Consider the following 9,954-nt stretch of genomic DNA (forward strand, 5'->3'; position numbering starts at 1 on the left):
CAGGTAATATTAAGGTAAGCAGTAGCTTGGATGGATTTAAACGTTCTGCGAAAACATGGCTTAGAGATCAGGTAGTGTAGGGCTTGTACTTAGAATATGTATAGCTGGAGAATACTGTTACTGTAAGTGTTGTTTTTTTAGTAATGTCACAGTGCCATTCTTGTCATTTTTACATCTGCTGCCATACAACATCAAAGGACCACAATGGAAGTAAGCTTTTAAGCTTTATTGTGTTATCCTGACTCTCTGGTTTTTTTAGATTAAGTATGTGGTATGGTATACTAAATAACTGAATCATGTATTTATTTTATATGTAAGAACTGAGAATGTCAAATAAAATCATTCATTCATTCATTCAAACGTAATATACTCAAATGTGCCTTAAATTACCCCTGAAAACATGCCAAAACCAATTAGTTTAAATTAAGGAACCCTTAATTTTACCTTAAATGCCATGTCAATGATGTGAGTGTGAAACCCCAAACGTCAATTCAGGGGTTCCCATTATGTGTTGTGACTAAGGGGGTAACTGTAGGCCTACTTTTATTTTAAGGTGTTAATTCACAAAAACTTTGAAAAGTAAAAAAAAACTAAGGTCATTCAGTAGGCTTCTCCTTACTAGATCTTATTTAATGCCCATAAACCACTTAACCAAAAGGGTTTTAAGGTCAAAACTAAGGAATTTAGCCCAGGCTACCCAAATAGTCTTCAAGCATGGGAGATATTGGCACCTTAAGTCACAAAATGAAAAGCAGCTCAATTTTCTAGTCTTATTAGGTTGTTTCACAGGCAGGTAACAGAATTTCGGCATAACACTTGATCCATCCACAAGATAATCGGTGATTCCGGGAGCCAATGAGGACCTTGAATGCTCCATTTCGACCAATAGGATTTTAAGTCCTTATGTGGTAAGCACACCCCTTACTTTGAACGTACAGAGTACCCACATGTCATTGGAGTAGTCTCAGCTGTTCAGGGATTGAGATATTTGCAGAGAGTTTGTCAATGGGAGACGTGTCCGACTGATACCTCCACAAATACCAGAATGGTAAGAACAGTTTGCATTTGACGTTATTCTTCATTCGCCTGTTGAAGCGTAAATAACGTTCGTCTATGCGTAAGATAATACTTGTCGACAGCCTTTTTAGACTTAGCTAGCCAGGTGAGTACTCAGTAAGCTAGGCTAGCTGGATAACAAGGCAGTTGGCTTCTCGCGAAAGCCTGAGTTGACTCACATGAGTTGACATGTTTCAAGTACTATTATCAAGGACTATTATCTCATGTAAATTACGACCTAGCACAGTGTCCATCTCAATTTCAAAGCATCAAGTTAGGCATATTCTCCTGCAGCAAGCTAGCATTGCGGGGTGACCTAGCATGCTATACATTTAGCTCTGCTTTCCATTAATTCTTCCTCTTCTTTAGCTAGCCAGCTAGTTAGCCATCCCTTTTTAGCCAACTTCTGATGTTGAATGACTGGCGCAGTTGTGGCCCTCACCATGACTGCCTAAAGACTTTTGAGTTTGGACACGTGTGCGTAGACGTTCTCTTAATCTACCGCAAATAAGAAATTAATGACAATAGATATACACTATCCCAGTCAGTGGTCTGAAAACAAAAACACAATGAGTTGTCAAAGAATATTTGAAACTCCAGTAGCCCACAGTTTGTCTGTGTCTGTCGTGTCACACTTTGCTTTGTATGATGTGATCCTCTCTTCCAGGCCCTTATGGGAGTACAGCTGGTTGTCAGCTTGCTGGCTGCCAGCATAATGCAGAGGATGGCCCCACACTGCTCCTTTGCACGCTGGCTGCTGTGCAATGGCAGGTACTGAGGTTTTGTTTAACTTGTTGTTATTGATGTAGCTGCCACTGTAATTCAGTCATGATATTTTGATGTTTAATTGAATCAGAGTGCAAAGCTGAAGACAAAGTTTTCTGTTTTCTGCTTTTAGTCTCTTCCGCTTCAAGCACCCGTCTGAAGTAGAGCTTTGTGCCTTGGCTGGGAAGCAGGTGACCAAACCCAACAAGAAAGACAGGTGTGAACTGTCATGGTAGACTTTTGTTTGTTAGTACAGCTGTCTTCAACTGCTTACCATCAGTTAGACTACTGACAGATTGTACTGAGATCTCCCATAATGAGAAGGGTTTTGTTTTCTCATCTGTCTGCAGAAGACAAAATGGCAACAGAGAAAACAAGCCTCTCACAGTGCCGAAGGATATAGATCTCCATCTGGACAGCACTCCCATCAGTGTCCTTGATGCATTGGGTAAATTACCAGATGTGTATGAAAAAATGGTATGCTATATACTATCAGGATTGGATCATTATCACAGTGTGTAACAGTGTATAATCCCCTTGCCTCCCCACAGTTCTGAGGTTCTTCGTTGAGTACCAGTGGCTTATTGATTTTGCCGTCTATGCAACTGGAATTTTTCTTTTCACCGAGGCCTACTACAGTGTGGTTGACGCCAGCAAAGAGGTCAACATTGGTGCCATCTGGTGTGTTTTGACAGTATTTTTCTGCCTGTATCCTTTTCCTTTGTTCAGGTTTGCAACTTGTGTATTGCAACATTTGTTGTCCCTATATTGGGACACAATGATTGATTTTCAACCCTTAGAGATCCTTTTTTACCAGCTAAAGGGTCTTTGTGACACAGAAGCCTTGGATAACAAAGATGTCACCATTATCAGATCACTGGCAACTGTTGCTGTTTATAATAGTAAGACTTCACAACATACTATATACTTCAACAACTATGTATTATATTCAGGTAACTTTAGTATCTTGAGAGCCCATCGGTTTTTCTGCATGCACAAGCTCACTCTTTTGTCCAGTTTGTCATCCTTGACCTGAGATCCTCAGGAGGACTCTTCACATTCTAATGAGCCACTACTTCAGCGCCGACGCGGACGGAGAGAGCTCCGTGTGTTTGGCCTTTGGCTTCCTGTCCCTGCTGGTAGCCATGTTGGTGCTGGTCGTGAGGGAAGACTACTTGGAGTTCGGCCTGGAACCTGGTATGCCCCCCCCCCCCCTCCCCTAACACTCTCTCTGTTGTGATACTCTGGGATTTGCAAGATGTTTTATTTCATGAAGACAAAATAATCGCTTCAAATGATGTAAAAATATATAGAATGAAAAATTGTTAAAATTTAAACTTTCAATTTTTGAAATATTCATTTTTCTTGAAAAAACAAAACAATGCAAAACAGTACGTACATAGTGAAATATATTTAAATTGGCTTTCGCTACTGTATTGTAATGCTGGTCATAATGGTAGTAGTTGGAGTGCCAATTGTTCTCAGAGGTGGTGCTCATTGGAAAAAGTTTGAGAACCACTGCCCTAGTGGTTTGATAATACTTTGATAATACTTACCACGATGTGATGTTGAAAGTGTTTGGCGACCCCTGTTTCACTTGTGTTACTTGTGTTTTGTTTAGGTTTTAACAGTCTTTTTGACAATCTGGAAGTTTTTGCTAAACAGCAAGGCTATGCAGAGTGGTCGTAAGTACCCTTTTAAATTCATTGAAGAGGGTTACAGACAAAGTGATGTATCTGTTGCATTATTATATTTTATGTTATGTCAAACTAATATATGTTTTTTTTTTTTTTTTTAATTACCATTAGAGTGCCTGTTACCAAGTTGTCTGTGAAGCTGGGCTTGGCTGCTATTTGTGCGTTCATTGGTGCCCTGCTGGCTTTTCCTGGACTTCGTCTGGCCCAGACCCATCTAGATGCCTTGCAGATGAATTCTGACCGTCCTTTTGTAAAGTAAGACCAAAACGTCGCTCATCATGTAGAGCGAGTTAGATGAACATTGTTATATTTGAATGATACAACAACATAGTCAGTTTGTTGTCTATGGCCTTGTTTTTCAACCAGTGTGGTGAAAAATGATCCAATTTCACTTCATGGTCCAAAAAGATGAGTTCTTTTGATGATCTTTCATCAAAGGATTGATAATCATTCTGCCCTCCTTGAGTGCATGTTTGCACTGTTGATAATATGTAGTGACTGCAATGTCTCTTTCACAACGAGAAGTAATGGGCTGCAGTTTCATTTTTTGTAACATTTTGGTCGGATAGTGTGTGGTTGGAATTTTTTAAAAAGTCAAAAATGTGCCATGGCGTAAAAAGGTTGAAAAACACTGGTCTAAACCATATGGTTCCATGCCATTATAATGCCATTGAACGTTCCAAACTATACATGTGTAGAGTTTCGACTGGTAGAATAAGAGTATATAAAATGATGACTGTCATTATAAAACGTATGAAGACCTCTCAAGGTGATTCTATGCATGTGTGTCTTGTCCAGAGCCCTCCTCCACCTCAGCTTCCTCTCCCCTCTGCTGGTGATTGTGTTGTGGGTGAAACCAATTGCCAGGGACTTCTTGGCCAACGCTCCAATGGGAAAGGCAACAGTAACATTGTAAGCAGCACATAATACACTTAGGCTTGTATATATAGCCATATTCTACTGTTGTTTATACTGTTCTTATTGCACACACATTTATTGTTTTGCTACTCTTAAAATGCCACTGTTGGTAGTACTTCACTGCACATGCTGTACATATCTGTCTATACGGTTCATACTGAATATTCAATTATTATTAACAAAGTTACTATAAAATGGCAAACATCTTATTTTTACTACACTTATAATGTTATATACTGTTACTACACTGCACATAATTATATTTATATTTAATATATTGCTGTACACCATACCACTTACTTAACTGTGTACTACTGTCTACACTGCACTATGTGTCTTAAAACCGGTGCCCACCGGACACTACGTTCAGCGGTGTGGGCTTGACGCGCAGGATTTTAGAACAGTGTTCTATCCCTGTGCGGCTGCTGCGCGACAGATGTTTCTAGTGGGCTTTGCTCTGTTAAAAACAATGGAGCTCTAATTTTTTTTCTTGTCGCGGTGTGCTGCGTACGTGTCTGGTGGGCGCCGGCCTTTACACTGTTTATCTGTCTTATTCTGTTCATACTGCACCACTTATCTATACCATTGTAGATCACATTGCACATTTTTGCTTTTTTGTGCTTCTGGTTGGAGGCAAACTGCATTTCGTTATCTCTGTACTTATACTCTCCACAATGACAGTAAAGCTGATCTTAGCTAAAGCATAACTCTAAAGAAGACTGATCTCTTATCAGTAATGTTTGCAAAACATGCTTTTTGTCCTCTGTGTCCTCATTTGGTCTTTCTGTTGGTCAGGATCCCCAGCTCCATGTTTAATTCGGTGCGCCTGTGGACAGTGGTGGCACTGTGTGTGCTGCGCCTGCTGGTCACGCGCTACCACCTGCAGGCTTACCTCAACCTGGCCCAGAAGTGGGTGGAGCAGATGAAGAGGGAGGCTGGTCGTATAGCTGCCATTGACATCCAGAGGAAGGTAAGAAGTTTGAGAGGCACCATGCATACCTTTACATGCTACACAGGAATACATATACTATACACAGGCATACACAAATATATGTACATTTTGGTCAAAACAGTGTTTGCACACTGAATTCAGACACCTAGGGTGTTCCATTTGCTTGAATAGAACAGCATGTTTGTTAGAAGCAACTCCCACTAGAAATTCTGAACTCTAAGGTTTTAGGCGACTATCAGTTTCCTCTGGTCACACAGAGTTGCATGACTTCAGCTTGTAAACAAAGGAAGATGAGGCGTGAGGATGAATAAAAGCCTGTCCTGATTTTCGAAAAATATCTGTTTCTACCTGAATACTTTTGTTCACACTATTGTGCTCCAAATTAAAATTGAATTGTGCCCTCACAGGTTACCCGCATATTCTGCTACTTGACTGTGGTGACGCTACAGTACCTGATCCCTATTCTGCTGATACTCTTCTCAACCCTTGCATTGAAGACTCTGGGTAAGCCAAGCCCTCATGAGTTTCGAAAGTCCGTTGTAGATAACCATCATGTGTGTGGTAGTTGCCATTTCATAGAAACTGTACTTCTGCATTTATAGAATGGCCCTTGGTTTCATAGCTCGCTAGCAGCCTGCTTGGACAGACAGCTGCATGTACTGAACAGTGGTTCTCATACGTTGACTAAGCTGTGGCGGGCTGCCACAAGATCAGCACTGGCCACTACACTATAACATTCCGTGTTGTAGGATAAATGAGTTTGAATTGGAGATAAAAATCCTTTCCTTGAGCTGCACTTTTCATGCTTAGCATCGTGACCATGCTGCAGACATTTGTTTCGAAACTGCTGCATTCAAGTTACCTCTGCTAAGGTTTTATCACAACATAGTAAATTGGGGAGACCAGACTAAGTTAAGTAATGCGATCAAGTCATATTTCTAAGCCAGGGATTCCCAGCCTCTTTTGGCAGGTGACAATTTTGATGTCACGAAACGTTGGCGACCCCAATCATTCACAACAAATGTTGAGCGAGTGCACCTCATCTCTGCTGTAACATCCAGTTGAGAGCAATATTTTCGTCAAATGTCCTAGCAAGCTAAAGCGTCTGTTTGACAAACTCGCCTGGTTGTTTTACTACTTTGTTTGAAGCATTGATCAAGCATTATTGCCCATGATGATCTCATGTTGGATGTCTAAGAGTTTTCATATTATTTTGTTTCTATCTATCTATGCATATTATTATAATGTGTGTATAGATAATATTTGTATATACAATTTATATATATAAAATGTACTGGTCAATTGTAAGACCCAATATCTCAGCCGACTTGAATTTCAGGTGACCCCACATGGGGTCCCGACCTCAAGGTTGGGAAATGATGCTCTGTTAAAGACTACTGTTTGGATATCGAGCTTAGCATTCTTAGTTGTCTGCTTTCAGAGATTTTATTGACTCTGACACTGTTTTCCAAGACTCAAAAGGGCTTGTCAAGGAGACGAAGTATACACCTTTATTTTAACTAACTACATAGAAAGCATTATGAATTGCATACACACATCATCAATAACTTTTCAACTATGTTAAAATTGCAAGCCTTCCTTCCTTCCTTCCTTCCTTTCCTCAATTAGACGTACACACCACCAAGACCTTCTTAAAGTGACAGGAACTCAATTAGACTACACACCTACAATGTATTGGCCTGAAAGATGGGTGTAATAGTTTAGCTCACTGGTGGCATGTGGCCTATGCTATTAAACTACAATTCTAAATAACAGTCCTCCGTTGTCCAAGTCACCGTCTACCACCACAAATAGAATCCAATTCTGTGAGAAACACTGGACTGAAATAGGCTGAAATCATTTTGTCATATCACTGGCAACTGACAGTCTGGAGCTCAAGATGAAAAAAGGAAAAAAAGACAACCATACTGTGATAAAGGTGCACTAGTTACGAAAAAACTGTAAAAAGGCCTATAACTACTGCAGAGAGCGCAGAAGTGCAGTGTGGTCAAGAGGCCAAAAGTTGTCAGTGGCAAGAGCAGTGCTGATAAAGATGTGAAAATGCTAATATTTTTATGTTACTTAATCAGTAATATCAGAGAGGCTAATGAGTCTGTGGCTGTGTCGCAAACCACATACAGTCAGTACACTGCTAATGTGCACTGTAACTGCTTACTTGCATTGAGCCCACTTTTAATGGCTAGTATTATTCCAATATCTGGGTGATTCAGAGCTAAAACTCAAAAATTGCATTGGATGTATGGATCTTTTGTTACCAAAAATACAGAATGGTTTATAATAGTGAAATGTTTTTTTTTTTTTTTTTGGGCCAGCCCAGGTTCCTTTTGAGTCTGTGGTGTTGGGTTCTAAATATGAACAATTGGCTAGCTACAGGCTAATGTTATAGTCAATAAGCAAATATCAGATCCAAGTCTTCTACGGTATAAATGAGCAAAGGAGTGCTCTGTGAAGGGTGCTTTATTTGCTTGTTAGTGTAAATGTTAAGATTCCACTGAGCAAAAAACGGCAACAACTTTTATGTAGGCCTACTGTACTTTGACGGTAACATCGAGGCAGCCTTGTGGGGGCGGATTTACAACTATACAGACAAACCATCAGCTTGATAATAGGGATGCAAGCGTTTTCTTATTCTCGGGGGTTGAAGCTCCAGGCACTAACGCCTGCAAGCTCAAATTAGCCTCGCCTCACCTTACCTTACCTCACCTCATCCTGTAGGGTTGCAGCTAATGACACCTTTCAGACTCAATTGAAAGAAAAATACCTTTCACATGTTTTTCCAGGTGACTTCTCGTGGTGTTTTGCCGAGGAGACCCCAGGCGTGACTCCGGCCCTGGTCCTCCCCACCTCGCCGCCGCCCGTCCCGCTGGAGGACGACGAGGAAGCCGAGGACATGGAGGAGGAGGTCCAGGCCACCGTGGCCCACCTGGCCGCTGCCTTCCACGGCCTGCGTGCCGTCCTCACGCCGCTCTTCTTCCGCGGCTTCTTCGCCTTCCTCACCTGGTGGGTGGCAGCGTGCCAGGTCATCAGCAGCCTCTTTGGCATCTACTTCCACCAGTACCTGATGCACAACTGATGGGGGATATCCGTCCTCACTGTCCCCCCTCTTATTGCACTGAGTTCAGATTACCCCCCCCCCCCACACACACACACACACACACACACACACACATACACACATACACACACACACACGTAGATTTTGCTTACAGTCCGATTCACAGCTTGCAACATATGAAGGGGTTGAGGTGGTGGTGTACCCCAAGCAGCAAGAGTGAAATGACCTTGAAGTGGTGCGTCAAAGTCAAATCTAGAATGGCATGCTGACTAATGGGGGGGTGTAGTCAGGCCATTGGCAAGACTGGACCTGATCAGAGTCTATATCTCTACCATTTTAGCATGACTTCAATGCCAGAATGTCATCTTTGCTCATCCATGAAACAAATAACAGTGATGGCTATTTTATGACCGTCAGTAGCTAAATCAATAGCTTAACAAAGGCAGTCCTGTTCTTGCCTACAATCAAAATCATTCAGATTTACATCTGAATACCAATACTTATTTTGACATACTTTAATATCACTTAACTGTCTTTATATATGTCGGGTACCTCTAAATAGTTTTTATTTCCCATAGGTCTTCAACTGTACGTCCAAAGCATTAGTCGACCATTCACATGCTCAATAGGGAACTACAGTATTCACTGAATACGCTGCTATTCAGATCAAATTTAAGTGCCTGGAAACTCAGGGATTTTGAAGTCAGTGATAGGATTTCATTTTCCAGCACACTCGACCGTGATGAGTTAAGCTGTACACTGCTGTGGCACAGTGTCACAAAAGACATGCAGCCAGCCACGTTTGTCACCGAGAGGGCTCAGAGAGGTTTGGGGTCTCTGTCCAGTTTCATTTGATGCCAAGCACTGTAAACGTGCAAGAAAGATGAATTTCACGTGAAGCTTTCATGTCCTGTAGGCCTACAGTACCATAACGAGTTTAAAAGTAATCATTTGTATTTATTTATTTATTACCGAGTGCCACATATAGCTTAACCCTCATCTGTAATTTCCAGCGGTACTGTCTCAATTTAATTTGGTGTTCTGAGCAAGGTTTCATTTGTTTTTTGATTTAAGACTGAGGAAAAAAAGAGCTGTGAGTTGTGCGTCTGTGGGTGGTTTTTAGAAAATCTGCTTTTTTCTTGACTGAAGAGATTGTTTTTTGAATGCTCCATGATGAGTCATGTATTTGGTACATTTTAACGTTGGTTGAGTTTTAATAAAATGCAAAGGTTGATTTTGAAGTTGCAGCACATTTTGTGTCTTTCTGATCACTGCTTTTTTTTTTTGTTTGTTTTTTTTTTTAAGTAAAATGTTTAAATTGCCTCATTTATCTGCTATATATTATACATCCTGGGGCTTATGGAAGCATGCATTTCTAGTCATGTGTAATCTGCCTGTCCATGACTAACTCGATAAATATTTGACAAGAGAATGGTTTAATTAGTTGCCAAAAAAGACTTGTCCACTGCAGTGAGTGGGTAATGTAGCAC

The 9,954-nt window shown here is 40.9% G+C and overlaps 1 protein-coding gene across 1 annotated transcript; it reads left to right on the forward strand.

The window, feature by feature from the left end:
* The first annotated feature begins 942 nt into the window (after window positions 1-942).
* tmem161a (transmembrane protein 161A) lies at window positions 943-9,705 on the forward strand. The gene is made up of 12 exons (XM_062556656.1): window positions 943-1,048; window positions 1,724-1,827; window positions 1,955-2,038; window positions 2,172-2,269; window positions 2,373-2,529; window positions 2,867-3,018; window positions 3,443-3,506; window positions 3,630-3,773; window positions 4,317-4,430; window positions 5,232-5,406; window positions 5,796-5,892; window positions 8,190-9,705. Exons 1-12 carry the CDS (start codon window positions 1,046-1,048, stop codon window positions 8,480-8,482), a joined length of 1,485 nt encoding a protein of 494 aa, XP_062412640.1. The 5' UTR covers window positions 943-1,045; the 3' UTR covers window positions 8,483-9,705.
* Window positions 9,706-9,954: the final 249 nt, after the last annotated feature.

This window comes from Sardina pilchardus, chromosome 15 (genome assembly GCF_963854185.1).
Source record: "Sardina pilchardus chromosome 15, fSarPil1.1, whole genome shotgun sequence".
NCBI lineage: Eukaryota > Metazoa > Chordata > Actinopteri > Clupeiformes > Clupeidae > Sardina > Sardina pilchardus.

Bases quoted from the DNA above. Each gene is read 5' to 3' on its own strand.
- tmem161a (XM_062556656.1), top strand. The intron at 2,270-2,372 runs GTAAATTACCAG...GCCTCCCCACAG, and splicing joins CAGTGTCCTTGATGCATTGG to TTCTGAGGTTCTTCGTTGAG. The intron at 3,774-4,316 runs GTAAGACCAAAA...TGTCTTGTCCAG, and splicing joins TCTGACCGTCCTTTTGTAAA to AGCCCTCCTCCACCTCAGCT.